Source organism: Kogia breviceps, chromosome 15, assembly GCF_026419965.1.
Source record: "Kogia breviceps isolate mKogBre1 chromosome 15, mKogBre1 haplotype 1, whole genome shotgun sequence".
Taxonomy (NCBI): Eukaryota; Metazoa; Chordata; class Mammalia; order Artiodactyla; family Physeteridae; genus Kogia; species Kogia breviceps.
This window is the reverse complement of record NC_081324.1, coordinates 66,263,025-66,279,610: the sequence shown is the minus strand read 5'-3', so window position 1 is coordinate 66,279,610 and position 16,586 is coordinate 66,263,025. Positions and strand designations below refer to the sequence as shown.

At 41.6% G+C, this 16,586-nt stretch overlaps 1 protein-coding gene across 10 annotated transcripts in view; it reads left to right on the top strand.

Moving 5' to 3' along the window:
- SFI1 (SFI1 centrin binding protein) overlaps positions 1-16,586 on the top strand; it is an 87,372-nt gene that overhangs the window by 36,234 nt on the left and 34,552 nt on the right. For 8 of the 10 annotated variants that reach the window (XM_067014770.1, XM_067014769.1, XM_059040096.2 and 5 more), the window contains 4 exons: positions 1,549-1,643; positions 5,442-5,559; positions 6,594-6,696; positions 15,585-15,741. In XM_067014770.1, the coding sequence (XP_066870871.1) occupies positions 1,549-1,643; positions 5,442-5,559; positions 6,594-6,696; positions 15,585-15,741 (473 nt within the window). The remainder of the gene's footprint in view (positions 1-1,548; positions 1,644-5,441; positions 5,560-6,593; positions 6,697-15,584; positions 15,742-16,586) is intronic. The other 2 variants (XM_067014773.1, XM_067014772.1) reach the window with 1 other exon arrangement.

Genomic DNA, 16,586 nt, shown 5'->3' with positions numbered 1-16,586 from the left:
GTTTTAATTTGTATTGATTGGGAGAAAATATATGCCCAATATAGAACATTATGAAAATAGAAATAGAAAAACTTAAAAAAATTATTCATTTTTTTAGCAATAGAGAGAAGAAACTCTTAATCTTTGACATTTGTATTCCCAAGGATAAGTGGAAGAAAAAGTAAAAATTGGGAATTACATCACATACATATATTTATACTTTTTTTTTTTAAGAAGATGTTGGGGGTAAGAGTTTAGTAATTTATTTTTGCTGTGTTGGGTCTTCGTTTCTGTGCGAGGGCTTTCTCTAGTTGTGGCAAGCGGGGAACACTCTTCATCGCAGTGCGCGGGCCTCTCACTATTGCGGCCTCTCTTGTTGTGGAGCACAGGCTCCAGATGCACAGGCTCAGTAGTTGTGGCTCACGGGCCTAGTTGCTCTGCAGCATGTGGGATCTTCCCAGACCAGGGCTCGAACCCATGTCCCCTGCATTAGCAGGCAGATTCTCAACCACTGTGCCACCAGGGAAGCCCTTTATACCTTTTTTAAAGTAAAAACATAGTATGTCTTATACATTGTGTCTTTTTCAAATGGTATTCACTCATTATAATCATGTCTTTAAGCTCTTCGGGACAGGGTTTCTGATTTATGGATATTTCAGATATCCATAAATATAGACATCGTTGAATTGTTCCAAGAAGCTGGCAGAGTATGAAATCAAGTTTTAGGAATTGGGATAGTGAAGATATGGAGGGACTGACAGTCTTTTTTTGGGGGGTGCTTTTTGGTTCTTTGCTGTGCGCGAGGAGGGGCTACTCTTCCTTGCGGTGCGCAGGCTTCTCATTGCAGTGGCTTCTCTTGTTGCGGAGCATGGGCTTCAGTAGTTGTGGCTTGCGGGCTCTAGAGCACAGGGCTTGAACCCGTGTCCCCTGCAATGGCAGGTGGATTCTTAACCACTGCTCCACCAGGGAAGCCCTGGGACTGACAGTCTTAATGTGTATAATGTATGTATTGAGACAGAAAAGACAAAGGAGAACACTGACTGTGTTTTAGTGCAAAGGAGAGGTTATGTTTTTTGTGGTTTTTTTGGCGGTATGCGGGCCTCTCACTGTTGTGGCCTCTCCCGTTGCGGAGCACAGGCTCCGGACGCGCAGGCTCAGCAGCCATGGCTCACGGGCCCAGCCGCTCCTCGGCATGTGGGATCTTCCCAGACCAGGGCACAAACCCGTGTCCCCTGCATCGGCAGGTGGACTCTCAACCACTGTGCCACCAGGGAAGCCCAAGGTTATGTTTTACATGGTGTGGATGATTAAGATATGACTGTCATTCCAAATGCCACAGCTTTGTGGGTGCTGAAGGTGAAGTTATTCTAGGATAATTCACACCTTTCTTCCTTGGTAATAATATAAGGTGTGGAGAACAACACTCCAATTTTAGCTTAGGATATAGATTGGCTTTTTTGTGTCAGAAGTGTTCCTGTTAATTTCTCCTAAGTACAGAAGGGACTGGGTATGTCAGATTAGGAATTGTTTTGTTTTAAAGATACACCATTTGCTTTTTTGGCTCCTCAGATATTACTTGTACAACCTGATGTTCCAGACCTGGAAGACCTACATGCATCAGCAGTGGGAGATGAGGAACAGGTACCTGAGAGCCAAGGATCATGGTGAGAAAAGGAAGTACACGTCTAAAGAAAATGCCTCTGTTTATTTGTCTTTTTTTTCCTTTATTAAGATTTTATTTTTTAAGAGCAGTTTTAGGTTCACAGCAAAGTTGAGGGGAAGGTAGCAATTGCCCATACACCCCCTCCCCAACACATACATAGCCTCTCCCATTATCAGCATCCCCCATCAGTATGGTACATTTGTTACAGCTGGTGAACTTACACTGACACATCATAATCACTCAAAGTCCATAGTTTACATTAGGGTGTATTTTCTTTGGTGAGGTGTCGATTAAGTTCTTTTGCCCATTTTTAATTGGATCGTTTGTTTTCTTGTTGAGTTATATGAGTTCTTTGTATATTTTGGATAATAATCCTTTGTCAGATGTGTCTTTTTCAAATATTTTCTTCCACTCTGTGGCTTGTCTTCTCATTCTCTTGACATTGTCTTTTGCAGAGCAGTTTTTAATTTTAATCAAGTCCAGCTTATCAATTTTTTCTTTCATGGATGGTGCCTTTGGTGTTGTATCTTTTTTTTTTTTTAAATTAATTTATTTATTTATTTTTGACTGTTTTGTGTCTTTGTTTCTGTGCGAGGGCTTTCTCTAGTTGCGGTGAGTGGGGGCCATTCTTCATCGCGGTGCGCGGGCCTCTCACGTTCGCGGCCTCTCTTGTTGCAGAGCCCAGGCTCCAGACGCACAGGCTCAGTAGTTGTGGCTCACGGGCCCAGTTGCTCCGCAGCATGTGGGATCTTCCCAGACCAGGGCTCGAACCCGTGTCCCCTGCACTGGCAGGCAGATTCTCAACCACTGTGCCACCAGGGAAGCCCTGGTGTTGTATCTTAAAAGTCATCACCATACCCAGGGTCATCTAGGTTTTCTCTTATGTTATCATCTAGAAGTTTTATAGTTTTGTGTTTTACATTTATGTCTGTGATCCATTTTGAGTTAATTTTTGTGAAGGGTGTAAGGTCTGTGTCTTTTTTGCATGTGGATGTCCAGTTGTTCCTATACCATTTGTTAAAAAGACTATCTTTGCTCCATTGTATTGCCTTTGCTCCTTTGTCAAAGATAAGTTGACTATATTTATGTGGGTCTGTTGCCAGGCTCTCTGCTGTGTTGCACTGATCTATTTGTCACTTCTTTTGTCAATATCACACTGTTTTGGTTACTGTAGCTTTATAGTAATTCTTCAACTCAGGTAGTGTCAGTCCTCCAGCCTTCTTTAATATTGTGTTGGGTATTCCAGATCTTTTGCCTCCATATAAATGTTATAATCAGTTTGTGATATCCACAGGATAACTTGCTGGGATTTTGGTTGGGATTGCATTGACTCTATAAATCAGGTTGGGAAGAACTGACATCTTGGCAATATTGAGTCTTCCTATCCTGAACATGGACTCTCCCCATTTATTTAGTTCTTCTTTTATGTCTTTCATCACAGTTTTGTAGTTTCCTCACACAGATTTTATATATGTTTTGTTAGATTTATACCTAAATATTTCATTTTTTGAGTGCTACTGTAAATGGTGGTATATTTTTAATTTCAGATTCCACTTGTTCATTGCTAATATATAGGAAATCAGTTGACTTTTGTATATTAGCCTTGCATCCTGCAGCCTTGCTATGAATTGCTTATTAGTTCCAGGAGTTTTTTGTCAATTCTTTTTGGCTTCTTTACATAGACAGTCATGTCATTTGCAAACAAAGACAGTTTTATTTCTTCCTTCCCAATCTGTATACCTTTTATTGCTTTTGTCTTGTTGCATTAGCTAGAACTTCTAATATGATGTTGAAAGGGAGTGAGACTGGTCATCCTTGCCTTATACTTGATTAGTGGAAAAGCTTTTGAGTTTCTCACCATTAAGTATGATACAGGCTTTCTGTAGATATTCTTTATCAAGTTGAGGAAGACCTCCACTTTTCCTAGTTTACTGAGAGCCCAGATTTACTTTTGCCTTCACAAAAGCTCAGAAGCTTTTGTGAAGGATGAGTAAATTGTCTCTGAGAGAGAATAACTCCAAGTCAAAGGGAAGACTTGTTCGATTCCCTTTCCTGTTTTCTAGGATGTGTGATCTCTGAGCAGGAACTCCTCCTGTGTGATCATATCCCTATGGTTTTCTCTATATGGTATGGTTTTGGCACCTACCACTCACTTCAGCATGATTTGTGTGAACTGGCTGCTCCTGCCCTGCTGGTGCAGTGTTCTGGCTGTGTTTCTCTCGCAGCACTTGGGACTGTTGTCTGTCTTGCTGCCATGTGTCACGTTGCAGTGCTTACTTCTGATCTTCTTTGTCCAGGTTGCCCCTTAGTGATCTTGTGGCCAGTTTAGCTCTGGTCAGTGTCTGATTCCTCGAGTTGGACCCAGAAACCCATGTGGGGAGCCTAAGGGAAAAAAGGCACTAACTTTCAAAATGATAATGCAGCCTGCTGTTTCTCATAGCCATTTCACATGAATGCCCTGTAGGCACCTCAAACTCAGCAAGTCTGCAGTACAGCTTGTCCACTGCTCCCCATTTAGACCTGCTCGTCCTACTTTTCCTAGCTAAGCAAGAAACCTAACTTACGAATGGCTTTGTCGTAACAGCATTTAGTTATCTTCTCTTAAAACATGCCTCCCTGAGGTGTCCCTTGCACTCTTCTTTGCCAATGCCTGAGATTAAGCCTCATCTGTTTCCCCAGAGTATTATAAGTACGTCTTCTTTTATCTCCTTGCATTTATTTTCTTCTTTTTATAGATAAGCTCATTTACTCTTTGCAAACATACCTTAAAGGGAAGCACCATTTTGCAGATGATGAACTCGTGTGAGGTTACTTAGCTCAGTGACAAGGTCAGTACTTAGGCCCAGCTTATCTTACTCAGGAGCCTAAACTCGAAGCTACAGCACCATACTGGTCCTTGTTGCCCGAGATGTGCTGATTCCTGAGGTCTGAGGTATGCCCAAAGAAGCTACATGTTAAATTCTTTTTCATATTTTGACTTGACTTGTCAACAACTATGAAATTTAAAGTATAGCTCTAATCATCCTGACCACATTTTGGAGAATGTCCTGAAAATGTTTTACATAAGTTTATTTTCTCCTATGTGTTCTAAAAAGAAAAGAAACTTATTTCGTCAGTGATTACTTTCATAATGAAAATGGAATTTACCACAAAGGGAGACCATGGACTTTTGTGCCTCCCATATTTAGTAAATTCTCTTTCCTCCAGGATCATTACTGGTCCTTCTTATTCTGTTTCTCAAACAGATACAGATAGTATCCTTTCCTTTTGTCTTGCTTATTCTACTTTACAATTATTGTTTCAAACAGCAAATTTTATAACATGACTTCTTCTTTAACTTTATATTATGGAAATTTAAAAATATCTACAAAATGGAAAGATAGAATAATGAACTTCCGTGTACCCATCATCCAGCTTCCAATAATTATCGACTCACACTAGTCTTGTTACATCCATATCCACATTCACTTCTCTGCTTCCTGTGTTATTTCATGTGTAAATATTGTAGAATATAACTAAAAAAATAAGGACTTTTAAAATAAAATATTTCTGAACAGTACAGTACACTGATTTTCCTTTAAAAGTTTTGTAAATGTTATCACTTATATAACCATTCTTCACATCCTGCATCCTTATTAATTTTGTAGAGCTTCACAAGTTTTCCAGCAGAGGGCACTAGAAGACTGGAGGAATTTAGATATTCAAAGGAGGGATGAGTCAGAGCTTTTGAACTTTTGTCTTAACCCAGAGTGATCCATCTCCCCCAGCCCCTTTTTGAAAATCTCTTTGGTGCATCTAGATGCAAAACAAAAGATGCGACAGGCCTGGAAGTCCTGGTTGATCTACGTGGTTTTTCGTAGGACCAAACTTCGGATGCAGGCCACTGCCCTGGAGTTTAGACAGCGGAGTATTTTATGGTGAGTGTGCTCCATTGCCCTACAGATAAGCAGCGTTCATTTTATCTCAGCTTTGCTTTATGCTACTGGAAAACCAGCATAAAAACCCACCTTAAAACAATGTTTGGGGGATTTCCCTGGTAGTCCAGTGGTTAAGAATCTGCCTTCCAATGCAGGGGACGTGGGTTTCATCCCTGGTTGGGGAACTAAGATCCCACATTCCGTGGGGCAACTAAGACCACACGTTCTGGAGCCTGCACACCACAACCAGACAGAAGCCCGCGTGCCGCAACTAAGACCCAATCAGCCAAATAAATATTTTTTTAAAAACCCAAAAACAAAAAACAATGTTTTGAACATAATTGATACCTAATAAATATTTACTGATAACTTGTTCAACATTGAGATCAGGTTTTCACCAAATCATAAGTAACACTAATTGACTACTTACTAGAAAACCCTGTGTTAAGTTTCTCTGTGTGTTAATTTTTTAATGTAAAGTGTCTCATTTAATCCTTACCATAAACTATAAAATAAGTACTGTTATTGCACAGATGAAGATATATGAGCTCAGGCAAGTTACTCAACCTTTCTGAGACTTACTGTATAAGTTGTAATTAGCAGAACTAGGGTTCACCCACCCATCTCTCTGATGCCAAAGCTCATGCTCTTAACTGCTGCCTTGCACTGCATCTCAGCAGCATTGTCCACACATTGGAGGGTGAGTTAGTCCACTCTGAAAGCCAGGTGTATGTAGCAATGAGCTGCTTTATAACGGGACTGATTCCACTGTGCATTGTTTCCAGTGGTCCTCTGGTGTCCCAAATGGCAGTGTCTTAAAAGCGCAGTTCCAGAGCTTGTCTGTAGTGTCTAAGGCTGGATCTGACCTTAGGAACCATCTGTTTCCAACCCTTAAGTGGCAGCTCTAGAACTGTTTCTTGGCTGTTTAGGGAGAGGGACTTGAGTTAAGGGTCTGAGGCCCAGCCCTCACTGCCCTTCTGTTTTCTGGCTGGCCTTGCTCTGACTGGTCCCATCTTTGATTTGCTCTCTGACAGGGTGTGGTGGAGCACGTGGAGATGGCAACTGGGACAGGTCCACCTGGGCCGTGCCCTCCATGCCTCGGCTGTGAAGCACAGGGCCCGGAGCCTCCAGCTGCAGGTGAGTCCAGCAGACTCGGGCTTTGGTGTCCTCTGTCCACGTCGTCAGGCACCATACCCACAATGGGAGCTTGGGCAGGTGGGGTCGGACTCCCATGCAGAAAGCTGACCGCCATGCTGCTGCCTCTCTGCTGGGCCCTCCCTGCAGCTCAAGGGATGAAAGAGGGGTGGGAGGCAACTTGGAAGGCTGGACTCTTCAACAGACAGAGGCCGCTGGAAGGACTATGCTAGATGTGATTGCCAGTGATCTTTAGAGAGCTCCTGTTAATTGTGGAGCCGGAACAGGATTTATGAATTAATTATAAATATGTTTAAAGAAACAGCAGTATATTCTTTATTTCCTCATTACTCCTTTCCTACAGCAAATTAGAAAACGAGGGCAGAAAAGAAACTAAGACTGAAAAGAAAACCTGGCTTTTTCATATAATTTTGCTTATTTATTAGAGTTCCTTTTGGGAAAGCCACTAGCTTTTGGTCAGTTATGATGACTTAACATCTGTTCCAAATGTATGCTGTGGTGAAGCGTTTTTATGGCCTTTGATAAGCTTTCTGAACTTCTGTCACTTTTTAGTGTCTCCTGGGTACTTATAAGGCTGCCAAGTCAGTCATAGAGAATAGAACAGGGAGGAGGAGAAAAAGAGGTGCGTATTACTATATTGTAGGAGTAATAACTTCTTTTTTCCATTTATTTATTGATTTATTTTTGGCTACATTGGGTCTTCGTTTTTGCGCATGGGCTTTCTCTAGTTGCGGCGAGCAGGGGCTACTCTTCATTGCGGTGAGTGGGCTTCTCATTGCGGTGGCTTCTCTTGTTTCAGAGCACAGGCTCTAGGCACGCAGGCTTCAATAGTTGTGGCACGTGGGCTCAGTAGTTGTGGCTCGTGGACTCTAGAGCTCAGTCTCAGTAGCTGTGGCACATGGGCTTTGTTGCTCCGTGGCATGTGGGATCTTCCCAGACCAGGGCTCGAACCTGTGTCCCCTGCATTGGCAGGCGGATTCTTAACCACTGCACCACCAGGGAAGTCCCTGTATGAGTAATAGCTTTTTATTTGTTTTTTTTTTTTTTTTTTGCGATACGCGGGCCTCTCACTGTTGTGGCCTCTCCCGTTGCGGAGCACAGGCTCCGGACGCGCAGGCTCAGCGGCCATGGCTCACGGGCCCAGCCGCTCCGCGGCATGTGGGATCTTCCCGGACCGGGGCACGAACCCGTGTCTCCTGCATCGGCAGGCGGACTCTCAACCACTGCGCCACCAGGGAAGCCCAGTAATAGCTTTTTAATCTGACAACATTTTGTATCATCCATGCAAGAATATGCAGTAGTATATGGAGATCATATGCAGACAGCATAGATTGGGGTCAGCAAACTTGCCCACGGATCAGATTTGGCCAGCTGATTTGTTGTAAATAAAGTTTTATTGGGACGCAGTTACTCCTGTTCACTTATGTATTGTTTAAGCTGCTTTCAGGCTATAATGGTGAAGTTGAGTAGTTGCAACAGAGACCATGTGGCCTGCAAAGCCTAAAAAAATTATTATCTGAGCCTTTAAGAAAATATTTGCCAACTTCTGAACTCATAAGGTCTTCTGAAGCAGTAGCAAGGAAATAGACATAGTTCTTGCCAGTGATAATAACGGTAACAAGAACAGCAACAGCAGTAATAGTATTATTGTGATTCTTACTGTCCTAGGTGCTGGACTAAGTGCTTTACATGTGTTATCTCAATTTTCAAAATTATTTTTTAAATCCCGTATTATTATAGGTTAAATAACTCAAATGAGGGTCATGCACCTAGCAAAGGTCAGAGCCAGTATTTGAACCCAGTCAGCCTGAAAAATGCAGAACCGTTCTTTTAACTGTCATGCTGCCTTGTCCTCAGTAGACTTGTGCTCTCAGGAGGGAGAGGGAACTATGAATGTGAAAATGCCAGAAGCATAGGAACATAATGAGGCTGGTTTTCTGTCGCTGAGGGACTCCAGCTATGTGAGCACTTGTCCCTTTCAGATAGTCACTTTGAGAGCCTATAAACTCCTTCTACGGGTGCCGCTATTGCTCAGAACACTTTTAGAATTCCTTTTTGACTGTTGCCTTCAAAGCTTGCAACAACAGATTTGTTTTTTGGTTTGTTTGTTTGTTTTTTTTCCTTCAGTACGCGGGCCTCTCACTGTTGTGGCCTCTCCCGTTGCGGAGCACAGGCTCCGGACGCGCAGGCTCAGCGACCATGGCTCACAGGCCCAGCCGCTCCGCGGCATGTGGTATCTTCCCGGACTGGGTCACGAACCCGTATCCCCTGCATTGGCAGGCGGACTCTCAACCACTGCACCACCAGGGAAGCCCGCAACAACAGATTTGAATGAATATTTTTAGTGATAGCAGGTTTTCGTGGTTTGAGGTTGGATTTAACTTAGAAGACAGCCGAGAGTCATTCAGAATCAAATCCAGTGAAAAACGTGAGCAATCAAGATAACACTGATACGGACCACACTATATGAGACTCTAAGGCAAATTTTATAGTGCAGATTATAAATAAAATCCTTGTGTCTGATAAATACCATATGATTTACCAAGAACTTAAATTTAAGTCATTTCTCTTAATCCTCACAGCATCTCTGAACTAGGCAGGGCAGACATCATGAGATATGTGAAATTTTAAAAAATTAAATTATGTACTTCAAAAATAAAAACATTAAATATAAAACATTTATTAAAAATATTAACAAATATCCGGGTACCCAACATACAGGTTTAAAAGGTGTTAGCATTTTCCATATCTGCCCCAGAATTTAATTTAATGTAATTAAATTCACAGTTCAAGCCCCCCCATTCCTTCCTTCTGCCACCTTTCCTCCTTAGACATAACCTGTACCCTGGTACTGAAGTCTTCATTTTCTTGGGTTCTTTTGCACTTGTAAAAATGTGTGCATACATATACATAAAGAATAAATGTTCTGACTTTGTGTTGTTAGGAAACTTATGAATGGTGTCATACTGTACATTTACTTTGCAGCTTGCTTTTTTTTAGTGCAACAGTGTATTTTTGAGGTTTATCTATGTTGATACATAGAGATCTGTTAACTACCTATAATATGCCTTTGTACTGAATAAGGCTCAGTTTACCTGCTCAGTGCTGCTGAACTGTTGATTCCTTCTGATTATGTTTTTTTACAATGAAAAACAGTGTGGCAGACAGCACTCTTAAACACAGATCCCTGTGCAAGAGTCTGAGTTTCTCTTGTTCCTGGAAGTGAAACTTCTTTGGGTATCATCTGGTCATCCTTACCAAACATCACACATTTGCTCCAGTGCTGTGCCAGTTTATGTGCTAAAATTTCAGTTCCCATTTCTTCTGACCTCATCAGCACTTTGCATTGTCAGACTTGGTCATTTTCACCAGTCTGATAGGTCTGAGGTGGTAATTCCTTGTTGCTTTAATTTACTTTTTGCTGATTCCTAGTGAAACCCAGCATCTTTTCAGACGCTTGTTTGCCATTTGAGTTTGTTTTTCAGCTTGTTACTATCCCTAACTCCTTTTTTCTGTTGGGTTATTTGGCTTTTTCTGTTCTGTGGACACTGTTGTAGATTCTGCTTACTAATCTTTTGACTATTAGGTACATTGCAAGTATTTTCTTCTAGTCCATAGCTTGTTTTATTGCTTTGTTTATGGTGCTTTTTTTTTTTCATGCAAGTGTTACTATTTTCAGTGTACCTAATTCTTGTATCTTATGGTTTGGTCTTTAATCCATCTTGGGTTTAATTTTATAAATTGTATGTAACAGGGTCTTAGTTTGTCATTTTCCTTATGGATAATTTCTGCAGCACTGTTTACTGGTTAGTTCATCCTTTATCTTTTTTATACTGATTATTAGTCCACCTCCATTATAGAGCAAGGTCCCATTTGTTCATGGGTCTATTCTGGGCTCTGTATTCCATTGGTCTATTTGTCTATCTCTGAGCCAGTACACACTGTTTTGATTATGATTTAATGAAGCAGGTAGGAAAGAACAAAGGTTCTCTAATCAGACTGCCCAGGTGGAAATTCTGCTGCCATTACCTATTAGCTTTGTGCCTTTTTTAATGAGTTACCTAATCTCCCTGTACCTTAGACTTCTTTTTTTTAATATTGCATTTTGGTTTTTATTTTTTATTGCATTTTATTTTTAATTTTTTAATTTTTTTTTATACAGCAGGTTATACATATTAGTGTATGTATGTCAATCCCAGTCTCCCAATTCATCCCACCACCCCCACTACCTTAGATTTCTTATCTGTAAGTAAATAATAATGGTACCTACCTCATAGGATTGTTGAGGATTAAGTGTGCTGATACATGTAATATGCTTAGAGCAACACTTTGAGTATGGAAATCCTCAGTAAATGCTAACTGTTCATTACTACTCCTGATCTTACTGTATAACTCTTAAGTTTTCATATGTGGAAAGAGATCTTCTTTATTCCTGTTCTTTTTAAAAATTGTCTTGGCAGTTGTTCTTTATTCTTATTAATTTTAGGATCAACTTAAGTTCCACAACAAAGCCTACTAGGATTTTTTATTATAGTACACTGACTTTTTACATTAGATTGGAGAAAATTGTCATGTTTGTGATAGTGAGTCACCCCACCCGTGAGCTTGATGTAGCTCGTGATATATTGATGGGCGTGAGAGGGAGAGTAGGAAGGATTACGCCATGAGGTGACAAGGAGGCAGATGTAATAGTAAGGCTCTGCAGGCTGTGCCCATAAAGGCTTTGGCTCTTTTTCCAGGGGAGGGGGAAGCTACTGGCTTTGAGAGGAGGAGTGATATGATCACACCTCCCCTCTTAACAGGCTCCCTCTGGTTCATCGTGTGCTGCCTTTTGAGGAAGGAAGGGAGAGAGAGAGAGATATGATAGAGAGGGAGAATGTGTGTGTGTGTGTGTGTGTGTGTGTGTGTGTGTGTCTTATATTTTCAAAAAGAAACAATGGAAAAATAAACCAAAAACTAAGGAAAAGTGGTTACCTATGGGGGAAGGGAGGGAACAAAGTACTTCTGTGAATTTACTTTGTTACATAGGTTTAACTTTGGAACCATGTAAATATTTGATATAATTAAAAACAGAAAATTAATCAAAAAGGGAAAGAACCAGTCCCTAGGATTTTAGAACACACTGAAACAAACTTATATCAAGTTTGTAGCAATGACTACAAAGAGAAAAGAATTATTTTAAAATACAATATTTGCCTGTTCATCCCGAGTGGGATGTGTTCTAAGGACACAAAGAACTACTACGAGATCTAAAATTGCATTCAGTGGTCTTATTGTAAGTAGCAGGTTGGGATTGTTGGGTTGAATCTGTCACAGCTACATTGTAAGATAAAGCAAATAACTATGGCTGTGTCATTAGGAAGAATGATTTTCAGTGTAAAAGGAAAGATTACAGGTACAAAATCAGAAATTAAACAAAAGCCCTGTTACCTGAAATTGGAAATGTCAATATCAGTATGGACTCATGATTTTTTTCCCCTAAAATAGTGAATTTCTAACTCTATTTACTGAAAAGACTTAAATGCTTTATTATTGGCACTGCTTCTAGCATCCCCAGTGCCCAAGTTGTGGTCTCTTGTATTTCCCACTAAAGGGAACTGAGGCTTTTTGGAGAAATGGCTGATTCCAGGTATAGAGCAGGAAATAGACATCATAAGCCTAGGAGATAGTGTGCAGTAGTATGAGGAAATTAACACAGGTTAATGGGGTTGTGTCAGAAGGACTCCCATAGGCTTAAGATAGAACAATTTGAGCATCAAAAAGAATAATGACTGCCGTGGATTGAAAACATATCAAATATGTAAAAATTCATGCATTCATAATGAGAAAAAAAAGGAGCTCGTTGGTCACAATTTTGGGTTGTTAGAGCATTAATTCAATTCTTTGGAAATTAATGAAGGCCAAAGTCAAGCATTTATCCTGCCTTTCCTATACAAACTAATCTTTGAAAAACGAGAGGGTTAATGAGAGAGTAAGTCTTCTTTATAGAATTTCAGTTAATAAACACAGGAGTATTAGAATTAGAAAATTGCCACCCCAGTGAGAAAATGGATCTAGGCAGCAATCACCCAGGGGAAAGACAACAGGGAAATATAAGGGAGGGGTCAGATTAATGCCATCTGAAGCCACTGAACAGTCTTGGCATTGCTAAAACTATGGCAGCCAACCACGGTATGTTGTAACAGGAAGTACCCAGTAGCACTTGAGACATGTTCTTGCCTAAAATTTGAACATGACTCCCACCAAGCCTAACATGAATCTGACTGTCAGTTCATGGGAAATACAGGGATCAGAGGGACAAGTTAAAGACATTTGGAGGAGACAATCAGACAAATCTAAAACGTGGGACAGTTTATAGCATACATGACCTGGTTTCTCTAACAAATTGGTAGCATGAAGAGAAAAAAGGCAGGGAGGGAAATTGTCATATAAGATGGAGAGATTTAAGTGATATAACCACAACAAATGAGAAAGGACAATTCTGGCTGTTGTGTTAAGAACAGACCTCAGAAAATCAAGGATAAAAGCAGGGAGGTCAGTTAGGAAGCAATTACAAAGTTCCAGGAGAGGTTCTGGACAAGGATGATAGGAAGATGGTTTTGGATTCTGGGTATGTTTTGAAGGTATTGCCGACAGGATTTGCTAGTGGATAGGTAAGATGTGAAGTATCAGAGAAAAAGTCTAAGGAGGACTCCCAGGTTTTGGGCCTAAGTAATTGGAACAATGGAGTTGCTATTTACTGAAATGGGGGTGTTGGAGGGAGAGGCGGGTTTGTGGGGAAAGATTAGGAGGAGCTCCATTCTGAGCTCCGTATCTTCAGCCTGATGGGCCTTCCAAATGTCCACGAGGGGGTGTCAGGGAGGCAGCTGGATATATGTTTGGAGTCTTGAGGATGAGTCCAGACCTGAGATGCAAAGTTGGGAGTCCTCAACATGCAGATGACATTTAGAGCCATGAGACTAGGTGAAAGCACAAAGGGAGTGGGCATAGCCAGTGGAACTGGCCTGTTCGTTGAAGAGATGGGAATCAGCGGCAGGAACAGAGGACAGGCCAAGGTATACTGGAAGCCAGGTGGAGGTGGGTGTGATGAGCTGTGTCACATGCTTCTGGCAGGCCAGGGCAGGTGAGGACTGAGATTTGGCCTTTGGATTGAGCCACGTGGAGGTCATTGATGCCCTTGATAAGAGCAGTTTCAGTGAACCCGATGGGGAGAGGATTCAAGAAAACCAGCTTAGAAGAGAAATGAGAAAGGTAGAGAGCCCTTTTGAAGAGTTTGGAAAGGAAAGCACTTCGGTGTTAGCTGGGTGGCAAAGTGGTCTAGAGAGGGGTGTGTGGTGGTTGGTTTGAGGATCACTGATTTATTCCCTTCAGGAAGTATTTGTGTGACAATAATCTTTCATCCCCAACTTTTTAATTTTGACAAATACCAAATCCCAGAAAAGGTGGATACTGGGTTCTCTTCACTAGTTTAACCCATCCTTAACATCTTTCCACATTTGCTTTCTTTCAAGTGTATCAGTATATTTTTTACATTTTTTGAGTTGCTTTAAAGTTGCAGACATAAAGTTTACCCTAAATACTTAAGCTCATATCTCCTAAAAATAAGGATGTTCTCCTATATAACCACAATATCACTGTCATATCTAAGGAATGTAATGTTGATATAGTAATATCTAGAATACAGTTCGTATTGCAGCTGTATATTGTTGCTCTTTTAGTGTCAGGTGCAGGGGTCCAATCAAAGGTCACCCATTGCTTTTGGTTGTCACATCCCCTAAGGGAGAAATAACAACACACTCAAATGCTGATTTAAAAAATCTAGCAGAGAGTGGAAACTGATGATGCAGAAGGGAGTGGGGGGAATTGCCAGAGTGATAAACTTGAAAAGATGAGAGAAGATGGGCTGTGTTCATGGCAGGGGTAACCTGTGATGGGAGAGTGGACAGTTTACCCAGAGCAACAAGAGAGAAGGCAGAGCCTGTTGGCAGGTGGGGGACGTGTGGGAGCTTGAGAAAATTGTCTTTTGATTGCTTTTATTTTCTTGGTGAAATAGGAAAAATGGCATTCAGCTGAGAGGAAGGAAAGGGGAAGAGGTGTTATAGGTTTAAAAAGGTATAAGGTAGGGGCTTCCCTGGTGGCACAGTGGTTGAGAGTCCGCCTGCCGATGCAGGGTACGTGGGTTTGTGCCCCGGTCCTGGAGGATCCCACATGCTGCAGAGCGGCTGGGCCCGTGAGCCATGGCCTCTGAGCCTGCGTGTCTGGAGCCTGTGCTCCGCAACGGGAGAGACCACAACAGTGAGAGGCCCGTGTACCGCAAAAAAAAAAAAAATGTATAAGGTATAAGAGAAGATATCAAGGTATCTGTGACAGTCACCTTCAAAGTAGGGCCTGTGTTTTGCTGAGTGTGCACAAAGACTTTCCCAAGGGTGTGCATTTATGGATAATCTTAAGGGAATCCTTTTGTAGACCCTCAGTTTCTGTAGGTCCACGTCTTGGAGACTAATGTCCCTGAGAAAGGGCCTCTTGACCATAGGCTTCCTCCCACTTTGAAAGAAAAGGCAGACCCTCCTCTCCTATCCCCAATCTGAATTAATTATATCACCCCTTGGATTGTCCCTGCTTCTTGTATATGCATTGATTTTATTAGTCCTTTTTTTTTTCTTCTTAATCCAGAAAAAAATTACTTTCTGGAAGCAGAGAATGCCCTTCTTAAAGATCTTTTTACCCCAGATTCCAATCACTTACGATTCTCCTTGGGAATTTCCCCTCCTTTTTAGCCTTTCCTGTGTGTGTGTTTCTCTTTTCCCTGACCAGTACTTCACCTCTGTTTTCCTGCCTCCACTGACTGTTGTCTTTTCTCTGGTTTTCAGGCTTTGTCACGGTGGCAGGAACAGCTTCTGCATGTCTGGAGGGAGAGGCGGAAGATGGTCTCCGCAGTGAAACACCATCAGCGCTGGCAACAGTGGAGAGCCCTGAGGGCCTGGCTGGAGTACCTGCAGGTGCGCAGAGAGAAGAGGCAGCGGAATGGTGAGCAGGAAGTCCTGGGCTCCAGGGACAGAGGGTTGGTCACAGTGCCCACTCTCCTGTTACCGCCAATAGGGTGGTAACTTATTAAGGGGAGATATAACTGTTACACCACAGATTTTCAAAAAGGATATTGAGGGGCTTCCCTGGTGGTGCAGTGGTTGAGAGTCCGCCTGCCGATGCAGGGGACAAGGGTTCGTGCCCCGGTCCGGGAGGATCCCACATGCTGCGGAGCGGCTAGGCCGGTGAGCCATGGCCGCTGAGCCTGTGCGTCTGGAGCCTGTGCTCCGCAACGGGAGAGGCCACAACAGTGAGAGGCCCGCGTACCGCAAAAAAAAAAAAAAAAAAAAAAAAAAAAAAAAAAAAAAAGGAGATTGAGGAGGAAGATAAATCATCCTCAATTCACAGTTAAGATATTTCCTTCTGTTTTTTATCAATATTGAATTCAATAGGATTTTAATTATGCTATAAATACTGTGATTATTATGATTAGTATGATACATACAATTTTGTATCTTTTTTTAACTTTTTATTTTATATTGGAGTATATCTGATTAATAATGTGATAGTTTCAGGTGCACAGCAAGGAGACTCAGTCATACATATACATGGATCCATTCTCCCCCAGACTACTCTCCCATCTAGGCTGTATCTTGCTTTTTTTTTTTTTTCACACAACTAATCAATACTTTCCTGTGTCTTTAAGTGTTCTTAATAAATGTTATTTTTTAAATGATTGTATTTTACAGGAGAGGGGCTTACCTTAATCTACTTAGCAATTTTTTTTTTTTTTTTTTTTTTTTGGCCTCGCTGTGCATCTTGCAGGATCTTAGTTCCCCGACTAGGGA